The 17,135-nt window shown below is 38.5% G+C and overlaps 1 protein-coding gene across 4 annotated transcripts in view; it reads right to left on the reverse strand.

Annotated features, from left to right (window-relative positions):
* CNPY1 (canopy FGF signaling regulator 1) overlaps positions 1–17,135 on the reverse strand; it is a 66,948-nt gene that overhangs the window by 5,250 nt on the left and 44,563 nt on the right. For 3 of the 4 annotated variants that reach the window (XM_042471427.1, XM_042471430.1, XM_042471428.1), the window contains exons 4-5: positions 5,179–5,382; positions 3,288–3,384 (exon numbers count right to left, since the gene is read on the reverse strand). In XM_042471427.1, the coding sequence (XP_042327361.1) occupies positions 3,288–3,384; positions 5,179–5,382 (301 nt within the window). Of the gene's footprint in view, positions 1–3,287; positions 3,385–5,178; positions 5,383–6,068; positions 6,350–17,135 lie in introns of those variants that run through there. The other variant, XM_042471431.1, reaches the window with a different exon arrangement.

The raw sequence follows: 17,135 nt of genomic DNA on the forward strand, positions 1-17,135 counted from the left end.
AACAAGGAAAACAACTATCACGTAAACATGTACTGACATGCCGGTATATCTGTCTAATGAAAGGCTTCTTGATTTTTGACAAACTGATAGTAACAGCACATATTCTTAAGGAGTTGATACAACTCCCCCATAGATGTAAAAAGACTGTGACCCTTAATACTTTCTCCATGATACGACAGAAGAAACACAGAGCTGTTCAGCTCCATTAAGTCACTTTCCTGCAAGCCATCCCAAACATGACATATGATCTGAATGTTGCTTTCTAAAACACTTCAAAATATCATTCCACAGTCGGTTTGCATTTTGCTTCCCAGTGCCATTCACAGCACCACAATCAGCCCTTTTCTGTAGGCAAAGACTTTTGGGGGGCCATTGGGGTGATTTTTAAAAAGTTCATTTTTTCACAAAGCTACACATGCATTTATAATAGGATCTTGATTAGCTTCCTGCACAAACTGAGGGCAGATGAGAATGTCTGCCAGGCTTTAAATCAAGCTTCAAACAAAGATGCAATACGATCAATACAGATGGGAAATGAATTATATATGCACAACTTACATAAAGATTTAACCATATTTTGTCCTTTAGCCCATTCTGTGTAGTGATTTCGGGAAAATGCCACTTTTCTCTTGTTGCCAAATATGAATCTCCTGCCAGTTTCAGAGCCAGATTCCCACTTGACCAGCGGTTACCTTAAAATAAATGCTTGGTCGTCTAAAGCTAAATAGTGTTATTTTCCCCCCATTGATGATGAGGAGGAGGAAGGTGATCTGAATTAATTTTAATTTCCTAAGGCTAAGTAGTTTTTATTTCTCTCCACTGATGATGCTGGGGATCTCAATTAATTTCAAAACAGCATGTCATGGTTTCCTCTTAATTTTAATCTCTCTCTCTTTAAATTAGCATGGTCTGTTGCATGTAGAGTATGTTTCCCCTTCTCTCCGTAGAAAAGGAATGGTAGCCATATAGCGTGGCTGCTTGGTTTTCTCCCCCTCCTTTGCATTTCAGGGGCTTCTCTTTAGCATGTCTGCCATGTTTGTAGTCCTGTGAGATTTTTACAAGGTTGCACACAAGGACTGCTCTATTCTGCCATTGCATCCTTTAAATCTCTATGCAGGCAAAAAGTGCAAATGTGTTATTACAGTTATTGTTCCTATTAGCATTGCTGAGGGTTTTTTTGTTTTGTTCTCTTTATTGCAAAATATTTTTGGTAGTCTCTCTTAAACTGTAGTCTCTGTAGTTGCCGTGAAAGTCCCCCTCCTTCTCCCTTCTAGGTGTATCTGTTGCATTTTGCCACAACCCTAAACATACCACCCTTGGGGATGATTTGCTTTTCAGATTTGCTTCTACACCAACATATGCAGAATGGCAATATAGCCCCACAATTCTGAATATTATTCCTTGGAAATGGTGAAAGTTAAGGAGTTCTCAGGAGGCAACTGATTTCAAGGAAACTGCAGTGCTCCTGACAATTTTTAAAAGGTGGTTCTAGACTTTCATGAAAATTAAAATCTGATTAAGGTAATCCCTTATTTCTGAAATCAGAGAGAAAAGCTGACAAAGGCTAACAACTATCATCCTAGGCCAATGCACGATTACTTGTTGGGATTAAGTTCAGTAGTATAACTAATGTCTATGTCAATGTACACAGTGTACAGCCTAGATAACCTATTCTGGCACAAGCTTTCATAGGCAAAAGTTCACTTTGTCAGATGCTCCAGGAAAAAGAATTCATTATAGTGGCCTTTAGCGTAAACATGCAACTTTCAACATACTTCTAGCTATTGTGTGACAGCAAATTACTTCACCTAAAGCTACAGTCAAGCACAAGAGTTAGATCAACATGTTGGAGAAAATGTGCTCCTACAATTATATGTTGATCCTTGCTCTATAATGTCCTTTTCTCTTTATCACCCTATTGCATCAGGAGAAAAAAAAACTCTGACAGAAAAAGACAGATTGTGGCAACTCCATGCAAAGCTGTGAGAACCATCTTGGTCGATTGCATTTTATACTAGATTAAGAAGAACCAGTATAAATTATAGAATGATCAAGAGAAACAGGGGCTGAAAGCTATAATTTTAAATAATTCATCTCTCTCTGTTGCAACGAGGAATTTTTAGCAGTTAAGAATCTAGCTGTTAAACTTTTCCAGGCCTCTTAAATATTTACTTTTTTCTTTTTTACTTCTTGCAACTATCCCAAAGTTGTGGCATCTTTTATCTCACACTGCTCTTGTCCTTTATACTTACAATTAATATTAGATCTTTAAACTTTTCAGACCTGTGTGCTGGTTCTTAGATCAACATTTTCACACATATGTAATCACTTGGTCTTAATGTCTGGAATATTTTTATCCATTTGTGGTGATCTAACGCCACCACAAGTCTATGTATTCTTACTCAGAAGCAAGGCCCACTGCATTCAAATGTCCCTGGGGAAGTGTGTATAAGATTGCAGCTTACTTTATTTAGAGTTTGGCTTGGGAAGAATATATCAGAACAGAATGCCCACTTGGTCTTAGATATAAACATACACACCTAGCACCTTTACAGAAAGATGACTGAATTTTCCACAGAGAGAATTATTTACCTGATCACTCTTTCAGTTAGATTTTTTTTTTTTTGGAGGGGTGGAGGGTGATGATATAGAACAATCAGTTTATCCTCAATGACAAGGCAAAAACATTATCTATATACATATAGAGTTTCCTCAACTTCATTTGAGCAGAAATCAACCTTGAAACTGCTTAAGGACCAGCAGCTGGCCAAAACGTTTTTGCAAGCAGTGCAATGTTTGATAGTCATATAGAAAGAGAGAGATTGCGAAAGAGAGATCATGAAAAGAGGAACCACTAGCCATCAATCCTGGGTGCAATTTAGCTCCATTAAAAACAGTTTTTGCCACTGGCTTCAGTGAGGTTCAGATGGTAACCTCTGAGCTTTGTACATAATGAACGTTTTCATATTTTTGATGTTAGAGGTCTAGTTTCGAAAGCTAAGTATTTTGGGTAGTAAAAATGTGACAGTTGCAAGACTTAAGGAAAATACAGAGCATGGCCATGACATTTTTTTTAATGGTTGCATGTTGGGACCAGTGGCAGAATGTACGCGCAGATGCTAAATTCAACTTCCCACCCCTTGCTCTGTGGAAGTGCAATGTCAAAGCTCCTTCAACCTACACAGCTTTTTCCCCTGTACCTGAGCAATACAACTGGCTTCAGGGGGGAGGGAAGGGGGGGAAGAGTTTCTGTTGAGAGAGAGCACATGTTACATCAGACACAGTACCTGATTTTTCAATGCACAGCTTGTCAGCCAGAAAGTCTGCCTCCTGGGCGATAAGTGAGAATATTTCATCTTCATACTGTTCTATGATAGTTTCACACTGAAAGGGAGAGAAGAAGAAAAAAACCCATACAGTAGCTCTCTAGCAAAGAACTAAACAAGGCCATTTACACAGAGCAGCAAAACAGTACAGTGCCAGGAAGACTATTTGCTCATTGCAGCATAATGGGCAATTGTACTAATTGACTTTTTAAAAATAATTAACAATATATTGAAAGTCCAATATATGCTAATTTGGGCTCCACTTTTCAGAAACAGAACAGCTCCCTTCCATTAAGATAATTTTTAAAAAATGTTTAATAAATGATCACATCCAAATTGCAAATGATTCCTGTTCATTCAAACTATTGTCATTTCTAGACAATATGAAGAGGTAATTTAATATATATGTACAGATATGTGTGTGTGTGTGTGTGTGTGATTACACCATAGTATTCTTCCTTTGCAAACAAGCACACACATACAGTATATTTGGGATGTGTGCATATACTTGGGGGAATGCATGCATGTGTGTGCATATATGTATGTCCTATTTACACACATTTCCACTTTATATGTAGGTTCCATTTTTAAACAAAATTCTAACGTTTTTCAAATTGTTAGATGCAATTATTGAGTTTGGGTGCTACCAGCTAGTATTATGACCTTCTGAGTAGAGCGCACAACCCTTGCAAAATCTATTTGGGAGGCTGAACTCTTTGCTTGCTCATTTTATCCATAGATTATGAGTTTAAGCTCCCACCAGCAAAACTCCAGAATGGGGACAGAATAAAAAAGGGAAGGCCTATAAAATGTTTTTTTTTAAAGGGAGGGGTTGTCAGGATACCAAAAACCTATAGAAATGGATACCAGCTTTTACTCAATGGAAAACATCAAGAATTTAGCATTAAATGTCAACATATTAAACTGAATCTTGAAATGCAGTCGTGGATTTTGATGTTGCAGAAAGCAAGAGCAATTCAGTGGGGCAAAACTATATTGATGATTTTACAAATAGTTTTGACAGAGCTTCTGAGGTCACTTCACTGTTGCTGAAATTATATCTGAATGCTATTTAGGGCAGGATTAGTTCGAAGTAGAAATACGGATACTTTGGAAACAGATGGATTTTGGACCAGGATGCAAATCTATCACCGGGTTTGTCTCCCTTTGTCTGCTTTTTTAAAAATTGCAACTACTTCATGATGACAATGAGGCGCAATGCATGGAGGGAAATTATTATTTGACAAAGGAAGAAATGGGTGCTAGGCCAGATTGAGGAGTGACGCTGTCATTTCTGTATGTTCTAGGCCCTTGTTCTAGCTCAGCCTATGTGAAGTCTTTCAATAACGCCCAAGGATGTGAAAGGCAACGATAATACCACTCCTTTCTTTCTATGCACAGCAATAAATACATATAAAAAATGGCATTAGTTTGGATTCTTAACCCTGTATTAGAGTTGCCTGTCACTTACAGAGGAGAATAGCAAAAATATTTCCTTACCGCTAATCTGTATTATTGAAAAATAACTGTTAGCAAATCAGGTCCGTTTGCTGTTCTTTTACAAATATTTTTTAAAGAGCAACAGCCCAGAAATGGACAGCTAACAGCATCTATATTTGCAAAAAAAAAGTGTTGTATTATAAAATATTAGGTCTGGCATGCCATGATGTCCCACATTCAATGAATCATGCCATAACGCTTATTATTATTAATAATAAACTAGTGCAGAATTGCAAAACATAGTAAGTTCTGAGTTTACATTTGGTGCCAAAATTTAATATTCACTATCAAACACTATGCTAACAGCAATTCATCCCCCCCAAAATGACCATTTGATTATATGTTGTCTTACCGCATATCTCAAGGGCTTATAAGCATCAGAATAAAAGAAGTATTTTTTATATTCTGCATAGATTGGCTCATCCTTCCTGGGAGCATATCTCTTGAATATCTTTTTCTTAGTTACCGGGTCATCTTGGAGTTGATAATCATTCATCCGCTCACATATCTTTTCCAAAACATCTGTTAAGAAGGTCTCTGACTTTGCAAAAGGAATCTAAAGGAAAGGGGCAAATACAGGACAGACAGACAGACATATACATATACATGTGTATATGTGTGTAAAATTTCAAATGTCACAAAAGCCAAGTTGCAGGCAAATATAAGTACTGGGTTTTTAATAGAAATTGAGGAATCAGAACAATGCTATGAGAGCTCCACATCTGCATAACTATTGACCCATATTATATTCAAATTTTGATTGGTTTTAATAGTCTGTGACACAATGATCGCTGGAAACCACATTGCTGTTTATTCCATATACAATTCAAAATGTCAGTTGAACACTTGAGAGGGGGGGAAATCAAACATCTAAGGCTCCCCATAAAATATTCCTTTTAAACAGAAACAATATAATCAGGCATTGCAACCTTTTAGATTTTTTAAGTACATTCTGTTGTTCAAAGAAGAGGTACAAGATGTGATGGCTAAAGAGAGAAACAGCGTCCGTTCCTGGCCAACATTTTCTCAAAGCAACCTCAAAAGATTTCTGGCTGGAATCAGCTTGGCTTTCTTTAACTGAAGCTGACTTTCCAGAAAGTCTTCTCCACCCTCGCCCTCCCATCACACACACACACACACACAACTAGGCATTCGGTTGGTCTGTCTTACTTGCTATTCGTCAACTCAGATGCAGCTGTTTAATGCCTCCCAGGGGTCTGTACAAAGAAAATAATCGCTTACAAAATTTTCACTTCTCCCAGGTTCTACTGTTTCAAGCTTTATTTTCAAACAGCTGGTCCATGTCTTCGCCCAGTCCTCTTCCTTCAGATTTGAGCCAGAATTCACGGGGGAAAACATATAGACACTACCTACATGCTTAGCGAGAGTTGAAACAGCTAGTGCTGCAGGGGTCAAAGAGCATCCCTCACCCTTGGAAACGGGGACAAAAAAGAGAACTTCTCTCCCCCGTCTAGACAGGTCAAGGTGCAAGATGGGCCTATCCCTGTTGCTTCTTCCGGAAGGGGGCGTGAATTGAAGCCAAGTGCACAGTAAACAACAGGGCTGCATCCTTGGGCCTTTAGAAGATCCCCGTCCCCCCCTCCACCCTCTGCTGATCAAAGTAGGAAGTTATCATGACAACCATAGTCAAAGGGACTGCATCACAAATGAACTCGATTTCTGCAATGTTGATATATCCAGTCTCCATTGTCTCTTTTCAGACGCAGTATGAACCCTTCCGGTCTCAATGATTACATTACAGAAGCACTTTCATATGTGTGCTCCATTTACACAAAGGCGTTCCTTGCTTCACCACCATCTGGCTACAAATCAGATAAATAAAGGCAGGAGAATTAAAATTAAAGCTTAGCATCCCTTCCCTTCCTTTCCTTTCCCTTCCCTTCCACCCCCTTTGCTCTCTACCCCACCTCCTCTGCTTCTTAAAGTAGGCCCTTTCATGAGACTGCGTCCACAAGCCCCATCCTCCATTTTGCATTTTGCATTTTAACTTTCCTTTCAATAGGAATCAAGGGGGAAATAGAAAGGTAAAACCTTGCAGTTCAGGAGAGGATAATAAAAGTGTTTGGGGAATGGTTGTTTTGTAAGGATGGTGGATGCAGATTTCAAGAGCTGTATCAAAGGCCAAATAATAAATTAAGCAGACTATTTAAAATGTGGGTGCACATGCACACACACACACGCACACACACACACACACACACACACACACACACACACACAAACTCACACATACAGTGATCAAACAGCATGGTTCCAAAGAGATTAGCTAAAATAGACAATCCATCACAACCTTTTCTTCCCTCCTCCTTATGGCTTGGGGTTAAAGAGCCAAATACCCTGGCGTCATCTCAAAGTCAGTCCCAGTTTGAATTCAGTTCAGCTTGGCTTCTTATATTTGGGTTCAAATTGGAAATTAAACCAGGAGGTGGTTGTCTGGAATTATTTTGCAAGTAGGCTTTAAGAAATTACAGTGTCTTCATTTTTCTAGGTGAATTATTGTCCAACACTCATTAAAAAAATCAAAAGATATGACTGAAGAGGACATGCAGAGTAATGATAGCGTTAGGTTAAAGTTGAGGAAGTTTTATCTGAGATGTATGCAGCTCAGCTGCACCATATTGTGGATCTCATAGTCATAGTCTAATACTGAGTTCAAGGATTTCCATTTGTAATCATGCTTAGATACATGTTGGATTGTGGGTATGGCATGTCACATAGAAAAACACATTGGTTATTAAAGCAGAAGTTATATACATGATTTAATTTTATTAAGGCCTTAATATTCTATGTATTTTTTTAAATGGGACATATTCTTAAATAAGTGTGTACAGTATATCTGCCTACCTGGGAGTAGGTCCAATTAAACTCAAAGCAGGTACTTCTGAGTAAATATGCATAAGATTGTACTTCATATTAACTTCCTGTATATTACTTTTATGCATTTAAATGTCACAGTTGAACATGATGGGAAGAAATATAAAATTAAATAATGGTTGTTTCTCAGAGCTGTGATTTTAACAGACTTGTAATACTTTCATAAAACTGTTTTTTATGAAAACGGGGGGGGGGGGTTAAAATGTTATTTCTGCTACTATTCTGTTTTCTGATTGCATATCTCAAATACAGTGAAAAGAAGTAGAATACTAAAAATATCACATCTGCAGTAAATATAAAAATAATTTTGTAAACACACAGACTCAAATCACAGAATGTTTGAAATTCTGTAATTCAGGGCAAGTGTAAGTATATTTATCCTTCACTGGAATTGGGCAGCACAAGATTGTGCTCAGTTACATTAATAGATCTTTGTGACATACATATGCCAAAAGACAAAAATTTACTTAATATGCTGAGAATGGTGTGTATACACACTCTTACACAACTCATGCATATAGCATATTATACAATATTAATTATGTAGGCTGAGCTAAAAGTTACCTAAGATTCAATATATTGTATGCGTACTGCCAAAATGGTTTGTTTTAGAACCAAATTAATAATCTGCATTGTTTTCATGTACTTTTTAAATAGCCCCATTTTTACCTTTTGTAATTGGCAAAACCACCTTTGAGTATTCCTTGCCTAAGGGAAAAAAACTATGAAATGAATGGGTTGCCACAAGTCAGCAGGCAACTTGAAGGCAAGTGTGCACATATGCACTCACAAGCCAACACACACAAAGCAGTTGTAATACACAGGGTCAGCGCAATGGCTGATCATAGTTACAGACACTTCCCATTTCCAAAGCTCCATCCTTTTCTTTGAAATAATAAGAGTTAAAGTCAGTATGAGCTCTTTCCCCCTTTCCCCAAGGAATCTTGAGAAGCATAAATTCTCTTTCCAAAGACTCCAGGGGACTATTACATATGCAGAATTGTACATAAAACAACATACACTTCTATTGTTCACAAGTTTAGGCTGTCCTCATTACAAATGTAATATGTTAAAGGAAATCAGTTCATTTTAGCTGGCTCACTATTGTCTTTTTCAAGGTTTTACTACTGAATGCAACAGGCATTTGCCTATGAACTGAAAAGAAACCAGAGTATACTTTTGGTGGAGATACACCACTTTCACCAACTTTGCAACATCCATCCACCAAAAGTTAAGTATAGTATAAAATTGATTTAATAATAAAAAAAAGGGGGGGGGGTATTGTTTGGACAAGTGGCAGAAAATGAAAGCCTTTCTTTGGTGACTCTGAAGATTTTGAATGGTACTTGTCAGTAAAGGAACTCCCATTGTAGTGACACCGGAGATGTGGGCCTCCACCTCGGAAAAAGCTGTCTTAGAGATAGTAACCTCATTAAAATATGAATAACAAGTCAGCCATCATTGTGAAGAGAGAAAGGCATCTCACTCTGCGTCAAACTTTAGCTATCATTAAAAACAACAGCAAACCCAGATCAACAGGCTTCTCTTTAAAAACAAAACCCTGTTTCCTACCCTTGATTTTAGTGGTCAAGGTACATTTTAATAGTAGATGGACTGCTTGAAACATTTGCAAAATAAATCTCCACTGCTGCTGTTCATTCAAAGCATGTCTCACACTTTAAAAAAAAGTGTATGTGGGGGGGGGGCAGTTGATTTTCCAGTAATTCAAACTGCTGAAAGAGGTGGGGGCAAAGGGAGTTCATATCGACACACATAGCCATGTGCACAGAGAGACAAATCAGTTTCAGGAATTCTTTTTAGCCAATTTTAAGCCCCATGATGGAGCTTTTATTACAGACTACAGAGATGACACCTTCATAACAGTCAATTACAAGGGAGCTCATGAGCCAGGTCATTACTATGTCTCTGCTAATCTCGTCGTAAATTTCTGCCTTGATGGATCCCATAACCAGCCAAGAATGCAATTGGGGGGTGGATTTGGGATAACAAAAATAAAAAATGTAATGGCTGCAGATGGACATCTTCCAAAATCCAGAGTGCCAATCAAATATATTTTTTTTCAACAGCAGTTTTCTTGTAAGAGATAGTCTCCTCCTTTCCCTCTCCTTCTCTCCCCTTTCTTCTGCCACTGTCAGTATTGCAGTATGTATGAATTATGCATGCACCCATGTATACATATGTACAATCACCCATGTATACAAGTATACATGTCAGATAACACCCAAAACTTGTGAGAGCGGGAGGAGCCATTTCTACGAATTGGGAAACAAGTGTTTATAAAAAGTGTTTCATGTAAATTTCAAGACAAGCTTTGTAAATGGCAAAAAAGAAAAAGAAAGGGTATTCCTATCATTTTGGATATTTATTAAGAGTCAATATTTAAAAGTGAAACATACCCCCTCCCCATCCCGCTTGCTCTAGGCAAGAACAGGAGAAACATGAATGCCGAGCTACTCAAAAGGCTGATGGGATATATAATTAGCTATTATGTTAATTGATTCCGCTGTGAGTTTGTTGTATGAGATTTCTTCATATAATATGCAAATGATCTCCAAGGTTTAGTTTTATTAGACAATATAATTAGAAATCCTTTAAAAGGAGAGAATTCTAATGAGGCATAATAAAGGTTGGAAAAATATGTCTGTTATGTGGGTCTACCACCTGGGTTTGCTTAATTAAAAAAAGGGGAGAGAGATCGAGAGAGACTTTATTCTCCAACAGGAAAAAAATATCACAGAAAGTTTAAAGCATTTACAGTTACGTGTCAAAGGCAGAAGTTTATTCCAGCTGTAGGAGGGAGTGGAGAAAGAGACATTTGTTTGTCTGGGGGAATGGACAGATGGACAGATTTTCTCCTTTGTTTTCCAACCTAGTTATGTCAGTCCATCAAACGTAAACTATTTTTAAAAAATTATTATCAAATAGATATTGTATGCAAAGTTGTGACTGTATGTGTGGAGATGTACATTACAGATAGCAATTCATTGAGAAAGAGTTAGTGTTGCCATTATTGTGAAGGGACATGATCTCGGCAGAAGATATTTCCAATTTTGTAATGCAACTGATCAGCATAACTACATTTACAGACATGAATGCTGATGTTCTAACATCTGGAATGAAAAGCCTTTCTCGAAAGGCAACACATTTGTGCCTTGCTGTTTCTAGATCTGACTACAAAGGCAAGAGTTACTTTCCGTTTCATGAGAGTCCGGCACCAATGTCAGCTCTAAAACTATTTCAACTTTGTCAGTTTTTGAGACTTCAGAATATTCCCTTGTCATTCATACAGGAAACAGAGACAAAATATCCAGCGTTTGATTCAAGACTCACTTCAGCAACAGCAGTAATGACAGCAGCTGTATTATTTTCATAATTCAATATGATAAAATAATTTACGATACAGGTAATCTTTCTACTTTTTTGTTTTAATCACATTTCCTCTGCATAAATATACAATTGATACAAGAGGAAAAATTCCTACAATATCTCATCTGACAAAGTGGACTGCAGTCCATTAATGCTTAACTATTCTATGCTATTGTTAAAATGTTTATCCATGTGTTATGCTACACAGAGCCACATGGTTGATCACAGGAATTCCAAACTTGGTGTGCTCTTTAAGGATTTGTTTGCTATTGTGTACTTTCAAGTTGTTTTTGACTTATGGGAATCCTAAGGCAAACCTAGTTTCTTCAGAGGGGTTTACCGTCTGAGGCTGAGAAAATGTGACTTGCCCAAGGTCACCCAGTGAGTGCATTTTTTGCTTTTCCTGGAGTCCCTGGTCTCCAGAGTCCTAGTCCAACACTCAGCCTTTAAACCATGCTGGAGACTACAGTAAAGTTTGGGACCCAGTCTGTCAGCTACTTCAGATACCTCCATAACAAGCACTTCAGTTTTAATTTTTTTGCTCTGGAAAAGTTCTTTCCAAACTATCCACTGCAGTTATCTTTCCCAATGTGTCAGGGACTGGTATCATATTTGTGCCTATTGGGTACAATTATTTCTTTTCCTGGAGGTTAGCAGCCAGTGGCTCATGAACTGGCACAGGAACTGCCATGCTGAATAGCACTACAATAGTACAGAAACAGATGACAATTTGGCTATTTTAATGGCTGTGCATGTATTTTTGTGTGCTTTTATTGACATTTTGTAACTGGAAGAGGCGGGAAATATAAATATAAATAATAATAATAATATTTAATAATATTTAAATATTTATATTATTATTATTATTATTATTATTATTATTATTATTATTATTATTATTATTATTTTAGAATGCATGTTTATGAACAAATTTTAGACTTATGTTGGCATCCTGATAATTTTTGTAGAGGTTTGGGAGCGTTGTAAATATTTGGACTGAAAAAACAATGTTTTTGTCTATCTTGCATGGAATGTGGTGTGAAACGAATTTTAAAGTGCTACCAATCAGATGTGTTTGTTTCATTCAAGCCACAAGGAAAATCATCAAGATCAACTGGGCAATGCTAGGTAAATTTCCTAGCCAAATCAGTCAACTGTATTATGATCACAGAACAGTCATAAAACCTATCATATCATATATGGATGTGTTATGCTATATCATATATCCACTCCTGTGATGGATCATAGGAGTTCCAAACTTGGTGGGCTTTTTAAGGAAGATCACAGTAAAATTTGAAACCAATCTGTCAGCTAATTCAGATAGGGGAAGAGAGATAAAAGATAGCTCACAAGTTAAATCATCATCATCATCATCATCATCATCCATGTGTTTGACCAGTGGGCAAACTCCATATAAAGCAACTACTTGTGTTCCTGTCTATATACAGTCATTATGGAGAAATCTGCTCACAAAGCAGTTTACAACAACTTAAAAAATATGGGTAAGGCAATCCCTACAGCACAGGACAACAGTTGAAATAATGATGGTGACCCAGTCTCAGCACCAGAAAAATCCCATAATAGGTTTGCTTTAAGGTAGCCATAAATCAGAAACAGCTTGAAGGCACACAACAACAAGACATAAACACACCCATCCACCTAGTTACACATCTTATGCATGTAGCATATATTAGATTATTAATTATGTTGGTTGAAAGGAGAATGACCTTGGATTCAGTATACTGTATGGTTTAGAACCAAATGAACAATTTTCATTGTTTGTATGTGTTTTAAAAACAGCTTCATTTTCCTATTAGTGACTGGAAAAACCACCTCTGAGTGTATTCTTTGCTTAAGAAAACCCTCTGAAATTTCAACTGTGTATGAAATAATGATGATGATGAGGATGATTAGGATGATGGTGATCATGGACATATTATAATAGCCACCTTGAATGTGATCTAGCATAATGTTGGTGGAGGAGAAACTCCACCAACCTACCTGCATTGTATAGAATAGGAGGTATTTTCTTGCATGAGGTCAGAAACATTCCATCTGCTGGGAGTTACATGGTCATAATGCCCAAGTTGGATCCTGCCCCTTGAATCTTTGTTTGGGGAGAAAAATGGGACATAAACTGAATGCATGTAAGAATCATGGGACTAATAAGAAATGCAAAAAGCTCTATCAATCATGTAAAGGACTGTTTTATCTATGAGAGGAGATTGATTTCAAAACTCCAGGGCCACCAAAGGAACTTGCTATTTCCAGCTGGACATTTCTGAAACTTATTTCCAAAGTACCAGCAGTTTTTTTATGCCTATCCTTCTTCCATCACACACATGGATTGGGGAGGCAAACTAGCCCATAGGACCATAGCAAAAGGGATGGCATTTATTTCTTTGCCCCTTCATGAGCCATTGTCTGGATATGGGCACCTTCCCTCTGTAAAATGCTATTTACTTTAAAGGAACAAAGCCCACACCTTTAATGATGGTTGGATGGCTGTCCCATCTGTCTTGGATCTCAATAGTTCTAGTTTCATTCCAGTCTTTTAGAATAGGGCAAATGCCATACAACTCCATATAAAAGAAAGAAACCACCAAAAAATGGTCCCATGCAGAAGATAGGGTGGCTATCTGGGGAATCCAGAAAGCAAACAGACTCTACCCAGGCTAGATTTTGGCCTCAGGGACTGAGGTCCCCTACCCTTGCCATAAAGTCAGTTGTATGCATGAATAATATGAACTTGCAATGGCATAACCATAATGGTGTTGGTTCTTCTTTGCCAGCACAGAATCAGTATGTGGATCCTGATATTGGACCCTATCTTGTCTATATCTGGCAAGGTATGGGAACTGTATCTGACAAAATGGGAAACAATCCATGAATGCTTAGGTTGTATAAAACATGCCAGCCTTTAAACTGCCACAAGACTCTTTGTTGTTCTTGTTGCAACGTATGAACATGGCCATTCCCTTATTAACTTTAGCAGCAGACTGCCCATACCATTTCAGATGCGGTCAATAGCTCCATTATTGTGGGACAGTGACCATCAGTATCCATCAGAGATTTGTCTGCAGCTGTCAAAGTGTTTACAGCGTCTTCAGGAGCTAGCTATCCAAGTGCTTAAGCCTATTCTCAACATAGGTTCAGCACCTGGATAGCTCCAGTAATACGTGAAGGAGCTGTAAATGGGGATGCTGTGAAAGCGCTGAGTGGAGTTACTGCTCCATAATAAGCCATCAGCTGTACCTGAGTACTTTCAGAGAAGAAAAACTGTTACACAGCTAAAGTGAAGTCCCACAGAAAAAGTCATGAGTAACTTGAAAGATCTATAGGGATTCAAAGTACTGAACATTAACTAAATCATGCCCTATTGTCAGTACATTTTCCTAACAATTTGTAACTTATATTTAGAGTGATATTTTCCTCATGCTTATTTATTATTTTTTAAAAAAAATATATTGTCAAACTCCAAACACTAAAAACAATAATGAAAACATTAAATTAGAGACCATTTCAGCTAAAAAGTCAGTTAAGTTACTCTTTTCCCATGCATTGTGCTTTGATTGATTAACATATTGCTTACAGTCTCTAATGGGCACTCCAAAATTGGCCAACATGCAAATAATAAGCAGATAATCAAAGCAAAAGCAGAGCAATCAAAATGCAAACTATTTCTTTTCTGAGTCTGAACTTCCTCTTTTGGAAGTGCAGCGGCAAACCTTCTGAAAAGCCAGACTACCAAAGACACAAAGGGATATCCTATAATGCTAATAACTAACTATTGTATCAATTGAGCATAATACAGTACTAACCAATAAAAGGAGTTGTTTGCATACATAAATATACACTCGTCCCTCCACATTTGCTGGCGTTAGGGACACAGGATCCTTGTGAATGTGGAAAAACCGCAAATTACAAAAACACTACATTTTTACCTGAGAGAACAGCTCTCCGGGAATCTCTTCCAACTGTATGATTCTATGGCGCGTTACAGACCGCCCGTTTGGGGCGGCCTGTAACCGGCCCTTTCCCTGCCGGATCGGGGCCTCAGCTGCCACAACGGCAGCCTCTGAGGCCCCGATGCGCCGCTTTCTAGGCCTGGAAAGGGGTGTCCTTGGGGCTTCAAGTGCAGTCGTGACGTAGTCATGGCGGCGCCCGTGTGCATAGGGCACTGCCATTTTGTACGGACTCAGTCTGTACTAGGGTTAGGAGCATCAAGAAGTGACGCCCCTTCCTAACCCTAGTACGGACCCAGTCCGTACTTTTATGCCCATTTGTAACAGGCCAATGATTCTAGGTCCTCCAGTGCAACTCTGGAGGTCAACATGTAATGTAAGTTTTAACTTGTAAGCTGCCTCGATTGTCATTGACAGAGAGGTGGGATATAAATAAAGTTTTATTATTGCATATTAAGATCTGCCAGACATTGACCATAGACATGTGCTGGAGGAGCTACAAATGCCTAAATGAAGTGTTCTTTCTAAGAATCTCTAGGTCCTTCAGTGCAACTTTTTGTTAAAGTTGACCATACAGTTGTGCTGGAGGACCTAGATATTCCTAGAGACAATATTAATAAAATCAGTGAATAATCAAATCTGCAAAAGTCAGAGCTGCAAGTGTGGAGGGACAAGTATATCTCTGTATGCATTTACATGATAGTGGTGTAGTGGTTTGAGTATTGGGACTATGGCCCTAGAGACCAGGGTTCGATTCCCCACTCAGCCATGGAAACCCACTCTCAGCCCGAGATAGGCCCTGGTAGGTTCACACTTAGGGTTGCCAAATGGTGGAAATGATTTGAAAGCACGCAGCTCCAGGAGCAACCATGTATTTATACCCAAAGTTCTTTGGTTATTTGACATTACATATATGTGGTACAACAGTGTGTGTATATTAGCACTGCAGGAGTTGTAGCTTCTTGAAGAGACAGTTGAAGAGGCCTGAAGCAACTGTCACAGACAGGAAAGTATTTTCAGATTGGAGCTCCTCAAGACACTTCCAGACAATAGCTCTTGGAGGGAGAAGAGATGCAAGCAAATCACTGGGATTCAGAGTGCCTAAAACCAGAAGCCTCTGTGCAGCTCTGCCAACATCCCTACCCATCAAAAAAAGTGGCTAGGTCAAAAGACAAGCAAGGTCTGCGGGTGTTGTACAGAAACTCTTACACCCAGTAAACCAGCAGCGGGGCTAGTAAATTCCCATATAAGACCACGTCTTCACTTAGCATTACCTTTCACTTCCAGCATCACTAGAGGAGGCAGTAACCTGGAAGCATAAGCAATTGGAGAATATCTGGAGCTAGTAAGATTATACTAATCCAGCATGAAGATTAAGGAGAGGTTTATGCTTCCAAATGGCTTTAGTTCAAATCAATTAAAAAGAAAACACCTTTTGAAAGACACCAAAAAAGGTTTCATCTCTTCTCATCCCTGGAAATGAGCCACATCCATGCCACTGTTACATTGTGTGTATGTGTGTGTGTGTGTGTGTGTGTGTGTGTGTGCTCTACGAATGAAACAGATCCAGCACAGGCTGACCAACATACACAAAAGGAATGAGCAGTAACCAGGACAGCCTCATTCAGACTGCCAACAGTATATACCTACCCCTTTAAATACGTAGGATGTTCTGAGCACTCACTCTATCTAAAGGCTTTTTTGCTTCACTTTGCTTATTACAGGGCTGGGGGGTGCCTTGAGGAATTGTAGAGTGGATGGTAGGACCATTTTTGTTGATGTATATTGGTGCAACCTTAGTTATGCCAACATATACTGTACGTTTTTGAGATGTAGCATATGGAAGTGATGATTAAGATCCTACACTGTAGTGTAGGAGTTCTGTAGTTGTAATTCTGCTATGGTTTCCTGAGGAACCATACACTGGCTCACAGTTTTGCTATGTTAGCCCCATGAACAGCCATTCTATGGCTGTGGGGAGCCTGGAGAAACATCTGACTAGGCCTCATAGCCAGATGCAGACCAATGACATCTTCTGCTGAGAACTGTCAGGGTTTCCCAG

Source organism: Sceloporus undulatus, chromosome 6 (assembly GCF_019175285.1).
Source record: "Sceloporus undulatus isolate JIND9_A2432 ecotype Alabama chromosome 6, SceUnd_v1.1, whole genome shotgun sequence".
In the NCBI taxonomy this organism is placed as follows: Eukaryota; Metazoa; Chordata; class Lepidosauria; order Squamata; family Phrynosomatidae; genus Sceloporus; species Sceloporus undulatus.